The sequence below is a fragment of the Dipodomys merriami genome, unplaced genomic scaffold (assembly GCF_024711535.1).
Source record: "Dipodomys merriami isolate MVZ:Mamm:240054 unplaced genomic scaffold, mDipMer1.0.p SCAF_3, whole genome shotgun sequence".
Classification (NCBI taxonomy): Eukaryota; Metazoa; Chordata; class Mammalia; order Rodentia; family Heteromyidae; genus Dipodomys; species Dipodomys merriami.
The window spans coordinates 109,733,901-109,749,913 of NW_027204492.1; the positions used below are offsets into that span (position 1 = coordinate 109,733,901).

The window sequence follows — 16,013 nt, forward strand, 5'->3', positions numbered from 1 at the left end:
AAGCAAAAAAGTATTATTTCTCTCTCCTACTAGCTAGCATGTTAAACAGAGGAGGAAATGATAGTCTTAGTCAGCTTGAATCACCTTTATTAAATGACCCAAGGGTATAAATGGACTTTGGAAAAGATGGAGCATAATTTGGGTAGAAAGTGTGATTAGTAAGGAAAAAGAGGTGCTTATAATATATTAATCTTTTCTTGTTCTTATTTTTGTTCTTAAAAATCGTATTGTTTTGTTTTAGACCTAGAAGGTTTTGACTCTGTGGTGTCATCTACTGAGAAACTGAGTCACCCCACCACAAGCCGACCAAAAGCTACCGGAAGACGCCCTCCATCCCAGTCGCTCACCTCTGTAAGTGTGTTCTCACATTTGTACAGCTGCAAGGCAAGAATGCCTAGTGATTCAACCTAAGGACTCTTCTGCAAGTGGCTGATTGCTGATACCAGGAGATGGATGCTAGGGCCTACACTGCCAGCTAAAAGTGATTAGAGCGTCCTCTTGAATCAATAAGATGGCATTTCCTGTTTCTACCTTCATTCTCTCTCCTTCTAGATCCCTTCTTGTTTGAATCTGAAATGAAATTGGTATGGGAAAAAATGTTGCAAATTATATTGGAGAAAGGAGAGTAAGTCTGGTTTGGTCTATAAACAAGACAAAATTTTGCTAAATCTTCTACTGTACAGCAGATTTATTTCCCCAAATCCCATCACTGTACTCTTCTTTGGAACCCCACACAGGCCTTCCAGAGGTTGGTTTTAATGTTATGAAGCAGCTGGTCACGTAGAAGAGACCAATCAAACATCCATGATAACCTGTCCAAGTTTGTTTGTTTGTTTGTTTGTTGTTGGAATAATCTCTAATTGTAAATCTGTTACACATTCATCGTACCAAATTTGAACACAATGCATAAAGAAGAAAATGTATTAGCTGTAATTCTGCCCCAAAGCAAAGAACTGCTAGCCTCTTGCTAGATATCCTTCTATTTAGAATTCTTTTGGATTTGTACGCACATATGTATTTCTTCAAAATCAGGATCACATGGTTTTGGAACTTGCTTGTCCTTCTTTATACTGCACACCTTTCTTCCCAGTCATTACTCATTTTTTCAGGACAGCACATCTAATGGATGCCGACTCTTCTAACATGTGAGTATATGAGAGTACCTAACAAGTGTATTATTATTGCATATTTATGTTGTTTCCAGTTCTTTCTAAACAACACTCAAGTGAATGTCACTGTAGAAAAATATTGATGCTGCTGAAAAATTATTCTCTTAGGTATGAAGGGAAATGTGCATTTGTTTTCACCACAGATTGCAAACTTGCCCTTCACAAAGGTTAAATTTATCTACTACAAGCAGTACATGTGTTCATTTGTTCATTCGATCTATCTACCTACCATCTGTGTGTCTGCATATGTCTATCTCCCTTTCTCTATATGTTTATATGTATATATACATATATACATGTGTATGCATGTATGTATATATGTAAATATGTATGCATATATGTGTGTATGCATATATGTGTGTATATATGTACAATATATGCATATATATGTGTATATCTCACATTGCCTTACAGCCTCCACCAGATACACTAAGGAATTAACCTGCTGTAGTTTTCTCTTTTCCAGGACATTTTCTCTTTTTACTTCGTCATTAATCCCACCTGAACTGTTACCATAGTAAAAAAAAAAAAGAATGCTACTTCCTTTGAGCCTCTTCTCTCATATCTGCTGGGTCAGGAAGTATGGCTTAAATTTTTGGAAGAAATTTTTCTGCTTTGTACGAACCAAACCTAACTGTGTTGGCACCTATTGAGAGAAAGACTTGAAAAAGTGGCTTCCTTTTTCACTCCTCTATAGCATTCTGTGGCAACACTGCATTCTTTCCCCTCTCCCTTCCCTTCTCCACAGCCCATCCCAGCATGCACATACATACAACCTCTGGATTGTTCCTTAGCATCTCTGCATTCCAGTTTCTCAATCCTACCTCTTAACATCTTCTGTCTAAATCCTTCACTGTTTTTGTTTTCTTTCCAAAATCCACATTTTTTTAAAAAGTCAGGAAGACCTTTTGGCTTTCAGAATTAAATATAGTTCAGATTATCTCCCTCCTTGCTCCATATATCCCTTGCTTAGGAGTCTGTGTGCATTTGGGGGGCGGGGCGGGAATCAAGGAAAGGCATCCCATCTTCACCGTGCTTTTAAACTACCCAGTTATGGATTCACTTGTTCAACAGTTATTTATAGACATCTGTCTCCTGTGGACTGGACACAGTGTGCCAGGTACAAAGGACACAGCTGGGAATGAGAAGTACGTGGTCACCGCCTGCAGGAAGCTTATGGTTCAGTGGCTTAGGGTTTGGCAGTTTACAGGGAGTGATTTTGTTTGCAGATCAGACAAACAGGATATAGTGGTGCTTTCCTGCAGCGTGATGGCCATACTGTCTCCCCTTCTTTCTCATCCATCCCCATTTGGATGTGTGTACTGAATTCCTGTTTACTCTTGTCAAAGTTAGCACCTGTAGGGGTTTCATAGCAAATAGGATTCGTGGATAAGGACATATTCCTAAAAGGCCACTGGTGGTGAATGATTGAGGAAACGCCAGTTATGATTCCAGAGCCTGGGGCCAGTCATTCTAATTGAAGCTATTTATGTTTATAGGATTCAGAGAGCAAGCTTTGATTGGCAGCTCATGCAACATAGGTTGTTGAGGAGGAAACCAGCTTTTTGAATAAAATCTCAAAATGAAAGGATCCAGGCATTGCATGGTGGTTAAGCAGTTAAGCCTAGATTAATAAGAAAGCTTGGTGGTAAGGGGGGAGTTATTTATATGTAATTGGATTTTCAGACTAAATGAAGATTAACAAATAAGACCTTTTAAAGCAAAAGTTTTGCTTGAAAATTAACTTTCTGCCTTAGTAAATAAAATAAACAGAAGATAACTAATGTTTTGGATGTAATATTTTCTTAATGATATCAAATGGTGATTCTGACAAGGACTATTTTTCTGTCATAATGGTGGGGTTAAATATGAGCTCATCTCAACAAATCCCTAGAAGGTTCTTCATTTAAAACAGATTCCTACACCAGGCACTGGTGGCTCCACACCTGTAATCCTAGCTACTCAGGAGGCTGAGACCTGAGGATTGTGGTTCAAAGCCAGCCTGGACAGGAAAGTCTGTGAGACTCTTATCTCCAATTAACCACCAGAAAACCAGAAATGGTGCTGTGGCTCAAGTGATAGAGTGCTCACTTTGAGCTGAAATGCTGAGGGACAGCACCCAGGCCCAGAGTTCAAGCCCCATGACTGACCAAAAAAAAAAAAAAAAAAAACCCACAGATTCCTTACTGTATGACACCTACCCCTCATTTCACTTGCTTTGTTCTAAACTAGGGAAATTCTAGCTCAGAAATCATTTCTGACCAAGTGAATTCTGGTGAATTCCTTCCCCATTCATCCAGCTTTTTAATTTTCATAACTATCTTCACAGTGAGGAAGAAAAGCTACCTTTGGCCTCCGGTGGCTCATGCCTGAAATCCTAGCTTCTTGGGAGACTTGAGATATGAGCATTGCGGTTCAGAGCCAGCCAGGGCAGGAAAGTCCATGAGACTTTTCTCTCCAAGTAACTACTAAAGAAAGAAAAGGCTGAAAGTGGAGCTGTGGCTCAAGTGGTAGAGCACTAACCTTGAGCAAAACAAGCTCGGGACAATGCCCAAGTCCTGAGTTCAAGCTCCAGCACCAGCAAACACAAAAGGGCATCTTGCTCAAAGGATATTGCCATTCTGTAATGATGTTGGATGTTGACTGTCCCCAGTAATGGGGGCAGAAATTCAGCCTCAGGTACCAAAGGATTTCTCCTTTGTACTGTGTCTAGTGAACAGGGCTGTGCTCTTAGACCTCATGTTCCCTTGCCTCTCTTCTCAAGCACAGCCTTTAAGGCACTTTGTGCACAGATTTGGTGATCCTAGAGAAGGGTCAAGGAAAAGGATGAGCTGAGGATAGAGGAGGAGAGAATGAGAGGCAGACTCCTGATTATGTGTCCTCCCATCACATTGCCAGCCCCAGCAGGGCAGAGACCACAGGGAGCATGTCATCAGCATCATGAAGTCTATAGTACTAACCTCAATGCTAGGCACATAGCAACAAATGTTTGGAGACAGGAGGGAGGGAGTAGGAAAAGATGGACATTGATGGATGATTGCACCGATGACATGACGGATAAACATCAGGACAAAGCTTCCCTGCTTCAGGAAACTTAGCTTCTGAGATCCAGTCCTGCCACAAACTAGCTAGGTGACTGTCTCTAGTCCACAGGTCTTACTTTCTGCCTTATATCGCTGTTGTAAGGAGAGAGAGAGAGAGACAAAATTTGAGTAGCATCCAGCACTTTGAAAACCAAACAGCATCATAAACAGCTGTGTCAGCCAAGGTATGATTCTGACAAAAGCATTTTCTTTTGGCTTTATCCAGTCTTCCCTTTCAAGCCCTGATATCTTTGACTCCCCAAGTCCCGAAGAAGATAAGGAGGAACACATTTCGCTTTCGCACAGAGGAGTAGACGTGTCAAAGAAGACTGCAAAGACTGTTACCATATCCCAAGTGAGTGACCAGCCAGGGTGAGGTGTCCCTACCCTTCCATGCATGTGCTACACTGAAGACGGGTTTTGAACCGATCAGGGATGAACAGAAAATGCAGGTGTTTTCATTCTTTAGTGACAGAGATCAAAAGCCCCAAGGCACGTTGCAGAGTCTCCAAACACAAGCAGAATCCCTGAGCTACAAGTTCAGTTGTTTATGCTCTGTGATTCTTGTGGTTGGATCTCCTCATCACACCATGGCACACACTTGCATCAATGCCCATACACACCACTAGTGTGAGTAAAACAACTTACAAAGCCTTGAGTATCTAGAGAGACAACATTAACTCTTTTAAATGCTATGCCCTCAGCTCACAGATCTTGTCTTTTATGTTCAAAGCTAGCAAAAGTTATCATTGAACGATCATAAATATATATAACTAATATAGGTCTCTTAAATGGTAATTTGGATTCATATTCTAGGATACATTTGTAGTCTAAAGCATTTTAATTCCATTGCATGCCTAGGGAATGGTACAGCTATTTTATTTGTGAGAAAAGAAACATTACTGGTCGCAGTGGCACATGCCTATAACCCCAGATACTATGTAGGCTGAAAGAAGAGGATCTTTTGTCCTTAGGAGTTCAAGATCATCCTGGCCAACAGACCCCATCTCAAGAAAAGAAAAGAAAAGAAAAGAAAGAGGGATGCTTACTGGTACAGCATTTGCCTAGCATGCACAAGGCCTTGGTTCCAGGGAAAGGATGGTAGGAAGGAGGGAAGGAAATGAAGGAAGGAACGAACGAATGAACGAATGAACGAACGAACGAACGAACAAGGGAAGGAAGGGGAAAGGAATGAGGGAGAGATGAAAGAAAGATAAAAGAAAGAAAAGGAAAAGAAGAGAGAAAGAAAAGAGACAAAGGAAAGAAAGAATGGAAGAAAGAATTATTTACTGCCTTTAAATTTTTTGGTGATATTAGGTTTGAACTCAGGCCTTCATGCTTGTGAGACAAGTGCTCTGCCACTTGAGCCATGCCTCCAACTGTTTTTGCTTTATTTTCTAGATAAGGTCTTATGTTTATGCCAAATCAGACATGGATTGTGATAACCTTTTCCTCTGCCTCCTGAAAGCTGAGGTTACAGATGTGAACCGCCATGTCCAGCTTAGGTTTTTTTGTTTGTTTGTTTTCTGGGGGTTTTTTTTGAGACAGAGGGTCTTTTTTTTTTTTTTTTTTTTTTTTTTTTTTTTTTTTTTTTTACTCAGGCCAGCCTCAAACTGCAATCCCTCCTATCTTCACCTCCCTTGTAGTTGGAACTAAGGCATATACCACCAGGCCCAGCTGCATGCAACTAACTTCTAAAGAGAAAGCATCTTATACAACTTCTGTGCTTTCTATAAATAAACCAACATTCTAAAATTCCATTTTCTCATATTAGGAAAATCCAATCAGAGTTATTTTCACAGAACATTAGCCACTTTTTTCTATCTCAAAGCAGAAACTGTAGTCATTTGAAGCAGGAATTACCATAAACAAGTCAAAGATTGGGTGAGATTTTTCTTCTTCACAGATTAAAGAATTTACAAGTATAGATTTTTCTTAAAAATCTGATATAGTAAGCAAAACATGATCCTATAAAACAAATCAATTTTAATTATCCACAAAACCAAAGCATTCTTTCTTTATAAAGGATTCCATTTACTGAGATTGGATTTAGACTGCTTCCCGCCCCCCCCCACACACACAATAGACATACCAAGTTTCCTTTTCTTTGACATCCCTAGGGTGTCTCTACAGTGACATCTACTGGTGGACAATGGCTTTTCATGTTTCTGATTTGCACAGTTCTATTCCATTAGCCTATTTCACTTCCCTGGAGTTGTCAGGTTGTATTTTTCACTGCTTCTAGAAATTCCACTTGAGCTAATTTGATCAGAGAGTGTGGTGACCTATACTCTGTGAGGGATTAAAAAAGTACTTGTTAGCTGAAATGGGCTGGGAATGCCAGTCATACTGGAAATGCCAAATGAAGCATTGATTGCAGCAGCATCAGTGTCGATCAGTGTTAAGGGCCTTGGCGGGCCGTGAGAGCTAGGAAAGGACACAGGGTGGGAAATGGAAGCAAGAATGAGCCCAGGAGTGGATAATCAGAAAAGAAAATAACAGGAGAGAACAATTCTGCAGACTCAGGTAGCCACAGTTATGGTGCTGGGCTCCGGATCAGCTGATAGTGAGAGGTTTGCATCTTCATCCTGCCCCATGATTAGCTAAGAGACATGAGGAGTTATCCAACCAGGTCTCTACGCCTGTTTCCAGCTTGGTAAAATGCCTGTGCCGGTTGATCCCAGTTTAAATGGTAGCGCTGACGTCCAGCATGCGATCAGCGCTCCATAAATGTCATTTCCTCTTCTCTCGTACTATAACTCCTACTAACAACAAAGCCCAGGCTGGCGGAGCGCTCTCCCTGGCAGCCGAGAATACTTTTCCTCAATGGTAACTTGGCAGAGAAAAGGCGAACAGAGAGGCTGGGAACGATGGCCCATCTGCTTTTGGCTCCCTCAGCCTGTCTCTGCCTCTAGCACAGCCTGAATCCAGACTCTCCTTCCTCATTGTCATGCCAGCCAAGCCCTTTCTTGGCACCTGTCTTGGGATGGCCGGCTGAGCGCCCACTGCTGGAGGAAGTCCTGGGGCTACGGTGCCAAGTGTCACCATCAGCCTCAGTATCCACCCTATCACCTCTCGACGTCCTAGCTCATTACTTTGCCTTCTCACCACCTGCCCACCAACTCATTTGCCTTGCTACTGTCTCCTCTCTGGGCCTGCTAGGTATCTCTCCTTCTGCCTTCCCACCCCATACTACCCTACAGCCTGTTTCTTTCTGGCTTCCGCAGGTCACTTCTTCAGGCCTCTCCTGCCTGTCTTCACCATCATCACACTGGCTCTCCAGTGACTTGCTGCTTGACAATTTCATGCGGCTCTGCGTGTCCTCCAACTCTAAAAGCAGACCAAACCCATGATCCTGTCGTCTCCTGAGGCTTCTATTCATGAGTTTTCTATTCTTTCTCCTCCATCTTCCTTCCTCAGCCAAGCTTTGGGAAAGCTCCACCTCTCACCATTCCCTTCAGAAACAGATCTGCTGCCAGTGGGTTTCTGCCTCCCCTGCACTACCAAATGGAATCTCCTTTTTTTTTCTTTTTGGCATTCTAAATCTTCTCTAGGAGCCGGGCGCCAGTGGCTCACTTCTGTAATCCTAGCTACTCAGGAAGCTGAGATCTGAGGATCATGGTTCAAAGCCAGTCCAGACAGCAAAGTCCAGGAGACTGTTATCTCCAATAAACCACTAGAAAACTGGAAGTGGCGCTGTGGCTCAAGTGGTAGAGTGCTTACCTTGAGCTGAAGAGCTCAAGGACAGTACCCAAGCCCAGAGTTCAAGCCCCACAACCAGAAAACAACAACAACAAAAAACTTCTCTAGGGAGCTTCTATAAGCCACCACCTCTCTACTGTCTTGCTTTTTATCCCTTCTCACTACTTCTTCCCCAAGGTCTAGAGCTTGCTCTCTTTCTCTCCTTATCTCTTCTGTTTTGGGAAATCTCCACATCCTATCACTGGGCTTCTTTCCTTCTCCTGCTGTCTTAGTCACATGCACAGCCTCCATTTCCATTAGCCAAGCTCTCTCTCATTTATTTGCTGGCTCTGCCCAGTTAAATACGTCCCTTCTGCCATCCCTCCGGCTCCTAAAATGAAATAGGATCTATTCTTCCTTTACAGCCTGCCTGACCAGGACCTCCTCTACATGGCCGTGGAGTGTGAGTTCTGTAAAGCAGACTCCATCAGCCCTGCTTAACTTCCCATCCATGGTTTTTTGTTTTGTTTATTGGTTTTTTTTTTTTTTTTTTTTTTTTTTTGGTTAGATGTGCTTACCTTCACCATGACTCTCTACCATCTTGGCCACCGCCTCACAGTTTCTGGCTTCCATTGTGTGGCTCTCCCAGCAGCTCTGTCATGCAATCATCTCGTCCTTACCCTCCCTTCCCAAGCTTTCTCCTGCACCCAGTGGCCTTCCTAGCCATGTCTTCCACTAATATGTTTTGCTTCCTGGTGTCTTGGCCTTTACTGAGGGCCTTCCCTCCTCCTACAGCTTCTCTGCTCCACAGTCTTGCAGCCCTTTCCTCTGCCCACCCCCCTCCAAGATGGGGCTGTCAGTCCACTGCTCCGTCAAGGATTGTTGCCTGTCTGGCGTGTTTCCGGGGCTTCCTGTGCTTCCTCCCTCTTGTTCAGTCTTCCTCCTCTGCAGCAATGTGTCGGTTTGTCTGTCAGTGTGCTCCCCACTGGGTTCTGCGCTCCTATGAGCCAGGCGACTGTCTTGCTCACTTCAGAGTTTGTGGTATCTGGGCAAGCAGTTGGGAATCTCTGTGTGTATCAGACACCAATCACGACTGTCTCTCCAGACAGAAAGCCACATTTCAAACACCTACAGATCACACTTGAGCAGGGGACTGCTTTGCAGCGCATTGGCCTTGGTGGCTTGTGGATGAAGGGATGAGTGAATGGGGTGTGTGGAGAGAGGTACCTGGACGATGTCAAAGGAAGACCTGACTCACCTGACTCCCTTACTCTGAAGCCCGCCCACTTTCCCTTGCCACAGGTGTCTGACAACAAGGCATCGCTGCCACCCAAGCCAGGGAGCATGGCAGCAGGCAGCGGCCCCGCATCTCTCACTTCGCTGGCTTCAGTCCCTCTGTCATCTTCTTTGGGAGCACCTGGACACCGAGCCAATTCCCCATCTCTGTTCAGCATGGAAGGAAAACCAAAGATGGAGCCGATAGCCAGTGGCCAGGCGGCTGTGGAGGAGCTTCGGACACAGGTCCGTGAGCTGAGGACCATCATCGAGACCATGAAGGACCAGCAGAAGTGAGTGCCCAGAAACCCTTTGCAGTTGTCTCTAAGGAACTCACCACTGGGCCAGGGGCCTGGTTTGGAAAGCCTGGGTTCCACCCTGCCCCTAGAATGTGGGCAGGCCTCCTCATGGCTGGTGGCAGCAGTAGTGAGAACTGGTAGGGACCACAGGAGGCTCATTTATCATGCATGGCGCTATGCGTGTTAATGCTCCGCTTACTGTGGACAAGAAGAGCTCAAGCTGGCCATAGTTAGTTGCATAGACTGACATTCTCAACAAGCTGCTATAGAAAAACGTCTTGAGCTCCCAGATAGCCTATAATATTTCTGCACTACTCAGCTTCCCATCCCTGAGGGAAAATACTTGAGAGAATCAACTTCTGAAGGAGAAAAGGTATAGTTGGGCACATGGTTTTAGTCCCTAGATGTTTGGCTCCATTGCCTTTGTGTTGTGGAGGAAATGGCAGTCAAGAAGCAACCTGACCTCAATTTTGTTGTTGTTGTTTCTTTTGCCAGTTCTAGAGGTGGGAACCCAGGGCCTCCCCTTCTCACTTGGCTTTTTTGCTCACAGTTGATGTGCCACCCCTTGAGCCATATCATCAGTCCAGCTTTTTACTGTGCAGTTAATTGGAAATAGAGTCACCTGCATTTTTCTGCCCACAATCCTTAGCGCTGAGCATCCTACATAGCTAGGCTTATAGGCATGACTCATGGATGCCCAGCTCAGTATTTCTTTAAAAAAAACACTGGTCTAATGACCTAACTTCCTACTACCAGGCCCCACCTTCTCAAGGTTCACAGCCTCCCACAGCACCACCTGCTGGCCAAGTCTTTTAACACATGAGCATTTGGGGAACATTCAAGATCCAGACAGTACCTATACCATTTTTTTGTTTTTTTGGAGACAATGTCTTTCTATATAGTCCCCACTAGCTTTGAACTTATGATCCTCCTGCCGGATTACAGGTACATGCACATCATACCTATCTTCATATGTTGTATCTTTGGGAGGTACCCACAGCCTCCTACTAACTAGCTAGTACTCTATCACTTGTGCTATGTCTACTGCCTTTTAAGCCAATAGCTTTCCTTCTAGCATCAGAAAACATGACAACTTCATTTGGCTGTCAGATGAAATAATTGGCTTGCATCGAGGGGCTATAATATATGAAAAGATGTATTGGATCTTTAAGCCCTAGACTTTACTCTCAGCAAGCTATTCTCACTGTGAGAGACTCGAGGGCTTTCTCTGTGCATGCCTATACACATGTTCTTACCATATCTCTCATCCTCAGGGAGCACTTGAATGGGAAGAAAGACCTGTGAGCAAAACTAGGCATCATACATCTATATCACCCAGGATGTTGTCTGCAAAGATAAAGTGGTAGAAGATGAAATGTAGGCAGCACTTTCCTAAAGCAACTGAGACTCAGAGAGTTTAGAGATCAGTTAGCTCTTTCTGGAAAAAGTCATTCTTGAGAGGCTATGCCTCTCATTCTTTTAAAAAAATTTATTGTTATTCTAAAGGTGATATACATTGGGATTATGGTTACATAAGTCAGGTAAAGAGTATATTTCTTTTTGGACAATGTCACCCCTTTCCTTGCTCTACTTCATTCTTGAAAGTTGTAAAAACTAGTCCTAACTCATGTTTGCTTTGGAAATGGAGAAAAATGTCGGCAATGAAAATTATTCTGTATATACGTGTGACAGAGATGGAGCTATGTCAGAATATGAGTCTAGGTGCCTGGTGTCCAGTCTTTGAACAAGTTAAGCCACAATTCCAGGCCTCAATGTCTCCAGCTGTTTCTTTTGTGAGAAACATAGCTGAAAGGTCTCAAAGATCATTGCTACCTATTTCAGTAGTCCCAAAACAATGGCAAGCCTTTCCGTCTGAAATCCATCTGAAGGACTGTCGATGCAAGAAGTAACGCGGGTTCACATTTTCTTTGTAAAAGGGGGCAGGTGGATTTTGTAGTAAGAAAAAGAGGTTTCCTACATCTTCCCGGGGAAGTCTGTGCTTCAATTTGATTGTATTGTCCTTTGCTTTCCAGACGGGAGATTAAGCAGCTGCTGTCTGAGTTGGACGAAGAGAAGAAAATCCGCCTTCGTTTGCAGGTCAGTCCCTCAGGGCTCCTCTGCCCACGAAGCCTCTGCTCACTCCAGGGTAGAAGCAATGTCGGGGCTTTAATTTTGAAAGTGAATAATTGTTGCTTCTCTGTAGATTTAAATACACTGTAAGTGGCAATTTTCTTAGAATTGTAAAGGCTTAATCTACCCATCCTTTCCTGGGCTTCAAAGGCCTTGGGGTAGGAAAAAATTAGTAAACATGCTGTCTCCCTCATCCTCCCCCTCCCCCTGCCAGCAATTGGGCTTCTCATTTGGAATTTATTTTTAGGCATCTCTTCTATAAAAATGTTCCTCCAGTTTTCAGAAGCTTCATTATAACAACTGCCGAGTTTGTGGTATTGGGAAGACCCTGCTGCCAGTTGGTTTCAGTCATTTAGTATTGGGACTCCCAAGGACCACAGCTGTGTCTACACTTGGTGTTTGTCATCGTTTTCCTGATGGCCATATCGGTATTGCCAGATCATCTGAGCTCTGTCCCTTACTCCAGCCTCTGGTCCAACTCTCCTATGAGCAAATGGTGGAAAGTAGCGAGGGGGATTCCAACTGGCCACAGGCAGATTGGCTTTTATCCAATTTGATACCCTTGCTGGCCAAGTGAGGATATGCAGTACTCGCCGTCACCTCAGTGGTGCTGACATACACACTGTTTGGCCAACAACAACTGCCTTACCACACTGTCAGATGGTCCAGTGTGTCAGGACCGCAGATTCTGCTTTCTGGCTAGGAAACGGAAATTGTTCTGCTACTGACAATTTGAGAATCCTAGGAGTCTGAGAATCCAGACATCATTTCCTAGTCCATTGTGCCTGGTCTTTAGGCTTCTGTCATTTGAGGCATTGTTACTGATTGTTTATTCAGATGATCTTTGCACCTCTAAAGTGGTCAGGTTAAGTACTTTCTTTCCATTAACCAGGTTGTTTACCTTTCAGCTTCTCGAAAGCCAGCTAATTTGTTATGATTTTGTTTGATTCTTTTTTTTTTCGCTTTATAGATGGAAGTGAATGAAATAAAGAAAGCTCTTCAATCAAAGTGAACACTTGATAAATGAGATTTTGCATTTTTTCATCATGAGTCCAAGACTCAAATTTTCTGCCCCAGCCAAAATAAATCCTGTGCCAAAAGGTTACAGATTTGCCACATGTCCCTGTTTAAAAGATTAGCACAAAAAGTCTTGATAGCACAACACAAATTCCATCCAAGAGGAGAATCTTTCCCCATGGTTTCGGCCTGGGTCTGGCACTGGTTGTGACTTAGAGTAAATTGTGCTAAAGGCTTTTCTACCTTGAGATCTCATGTGAAACGAAAACTCAGGCAGTTTAGTCCATAGTGGTACTATTTTGATGATATTTTCCATTAATAAAATGTAATTTCAGATTATTCTTTACAAGCTTTATAATTTTAAGATTTTTTTAACCGTGTTTTGTCACAGAAGCCCCTAGCGTTTGTATTACACCTAGTCAGAAGCGAGAGTCTTAGTCTTCTGCTTCAGGCAGAAAGCTGCCTGGCTTTGTGTTCCCTTTAGGATTCTATTACATATGCAATTTTAGGTCCAACCCTCCCTTCCCCTGCCAACAGACCACCACTCTAAGAGAAATTTTAGCTTATATATGATGGTATATTTACAAAAGAGAGAGAGAGAGAGAGAGAGACAGAGAGAGAGAGAGAGAGACAGAGAGAGAGAGAGAGAAATCTGGTATTTGCAATGATCTGTGCCTTCTTTTTACCACCCTCTTGATTGGAGTTTTTGTGATGCAGCTACCATGATTCAACAAATAAAGAAAGAAATGGAAAATCTACCACTTATCCAAGTCCACTAGAGGCCACTGTCTTCACAGTTTCTCTCACGCTAGCCAAAGGTCCTAAGAGGAGACAACGGAGAGGTCAGGCGTGTACTCCGTGGTACCACCAGTGACTTTTCAGTTTCTCCTACTTGTAGGTTGTTCATGAAATGAAAAATGTCATCCCTGCTTGGTTTCATTTTTCATCCGCCAAGTTAAGTTCCTGCTTCCTGTCCTCTTGCGCGCCTTTTTCGCGAACAGCATCTGCATTATTAAAGCAAAGCTAAATAAAAGTTCAAATGCAAATGAAAACTGGGGAGGGGGGGAAGTTGTATTATTTCCTGCACTGGGTAATCCTTGTGTATTATTGTTTAAAGTGTATTCACACAATGTCATTTTGCCTTGCTCATTGCAATCCCTTCCTCGGTCCACGTGAATGGGACGAGGGTCTTGTTGAAGTGCAGCCAATGGATCTTTCTTGCATTCATGGAATTGCTTTTTTTTTTTTTTCCTTCCAGAGGGAATTGATGTTTGCTTGTCTGATTTATCTTTGTAGCACCTAAAACAGTTCAGCCTTCGATTATGTAACTTTTCTCATCCTCTGCTGAAAAATACGGGGCATACCTTATTGCAAGATTGTTCAGGGGTTAGAGGGAGAGGGGCTGGTCCCTTAAATGGCCCAACAATGTCTGATGTGTTTCTAAGCAGCTGCTTTGTCTATTTCCTGCATTTTATAGTGAAACTACTAAAACAATGTCATAGATTTGCACAACTACGAAGAATGAGAATCGATATCACTAAAGGAATGATGCAAAAAAAAAAATCACATTATTCATCCTTGAAAATAAAACAAGTGTCTCTTCCTTTCTCTTCCTCTCTCCCTCCCCCTGCCTTGCTCTTGCCTGCATACTCCTCCCTTCTTTCCTACGAATATTTGCAGTTAAGGGAAAGGGAGTGTGTAAGGAGCCTTGTACCCTTCGCTCCCAAGTGTTGGATGTATGGCCTGTTCAGCAGCCTTGGCCTCAGTATGCACAGGGCCGGAAACACCAAGTTTCTAAGGGCAGCACAAAGCATTCCTGTACCCCTTGAACTGTTCTCAGCATTTCTGCATTACACTTGAAGCCTTCAGAGATTCCCCACCACCTAATCTAACAATGAAGATGGGATTCTTTGGTGTTTGAATTTCTCATTTACACATCAAGAAAATCCTGAATGATATAGCTTTATCAAAAGTGTATACAGAGTAAGATTGTTGACAATTAAATGGCAAGGTTGAGGTACCCTCATGGGGCATTGGCAACATGAAATGTTCTGTGGCTGATGTCCTCTCCTCAATAGAGGCCATTGGCTTTCTTCATGTAAAGAGGGGGAGGAGTTAGTGATTGTAAAAAGAAGTTGCCATCTATCTCCAGCTTCCTTATGGCTCCTTGGGCTAAGCAGCAAGAGGATTCTGTGTCATGGGACTGGCTGAGCCTCTGCCCCAACTGCCACCATCTTTACTCTTGGCAAAATGGATTCATCAAGGAAAGCTTGGAAGTATCACTTTTGAAATCAAAAATTCTTTTGCATTCAGCATGGACTTTAACAGGCATCTATGGAAACTATTTTTTTGCTTCATTTTCTAAAGCTGTATTTAGAGAAGTCTTAAGTATTGTGCTTTGTAAAAGAAGATGATTAAAATGAAATTTTGTGAAAATATTTTGGTTCAAAGTTGTCATGGTCCAAGAGGAATGATTTCTTGGAATATGAACTCTTTTTCTCTATTTTTCACTTTATTGCTCATATAGAAATGTCCTTAGAAGACATGAAATAACTAACCCATTAATATCTGTGCCTGTGAATTCCATTTTTTACATTGTTCAATTTTGCATTCCTATCTAAGCAGAAGATACTAGTTAGGTATAAATACTTTTTTAGCATTAAAACCATTAAATTATCATTATTCAAATGGTTGTGTAAAGCCACTTTTATTCGTACACAGCCCTCAAGGCAGCACTTTCAAGTACTTGATTTGCCTTTTCCCATAAGAACATCCTGTATCTCCTCGCATGTGTGTCTGGTGGGGTTTTATTTCTTCTTATAAGCAGCTCCTTGATGGAAAAACTGCAGGGTGTAGAATTTCTTGCCCATAGTTGCTGTGGCCTGTATAAAAATAATCCCCCTGTCCCACAAAGGCTTTTGTATTATAACCTAAGGTCATCATAGTCCTCTTTTCTTTAAAAAAAATGTATTAGATTAGGCTTTAGTCCTCTAGTTATTTTTGCACAAATTAATGTCCGAATGTTTCAGTACCAAGAGGTCTTGGCATAAAGCTTTTGGTTTTGTACAATGAGAAGCAGTACAAAGCAACACATGCAAGAGTGACAGGTGTTCAGCATGGCTGCTTGTGGCATCCAGCAGAGGGAAAGCTGAGGTCTTAGGACCCAAACTGGAGACAAAGATGCTTTTCCTAAATTGAGCTTACCAAGGGCCAAGGCAAACACAAAAACAAAAACTTTCCCACTTCCCTATCCAGAAATAGATGTCACTGGAGTAAAGAATGATAAGAGTCCGAAAAAAAAAGATTCAAGGCTCTTAAGAGGATGAATCTTGCTGTCATTCCTAGTTTGTCCCTCCCTA

The 16,013-nt window shown here is 42.7% G+C and overlaps 1 protein-coding gene across 7 annotated transcripts in view; it reads left to right on the forward strand.

The window, feature by feature from the left end:
- Positions 1-13,706, forward strand: part of Sh3kbp1 (SH3 domain containing kinase binding protein 1) — a 334,803-nt gene extending 321,097 nt beyond the window's left edge. For 4 of the 7 annotated variants that reach the window (XM_070040761.1, XM_070040763.1, XM_070040766.1 and 1 more), the window contains 5 exons: positions 242-351; positions 4,479-4,607; positions 9,236-9,501; positions 11,541-11,604; positions 12,608-13,706. In XM_070040761.1, coding sequence (XP_069896862.1) covers positions 242-351; positions 4,479-4,607; positions 9,236-9,501; positions 11,541-11,604; positions 12,608-12,649 — 611 coding nt within the window. In that variant the 3' untranslated portion in view covers positions 12,650-13,706. The remainder of the gene's footprint in view (positions 1-241; positions 352-4,478; positions 4,608-9,235; positions 9,502-11,540; positions 11,605-12,607) is intronic. The other 3 variants (XM_070040765.1, XM_070040767.1, XM_070040768.1) reach the window with 1 other exon arrangement.
- Positions 13,707-16,013: the final 2,307 nt, after the last annotated feature.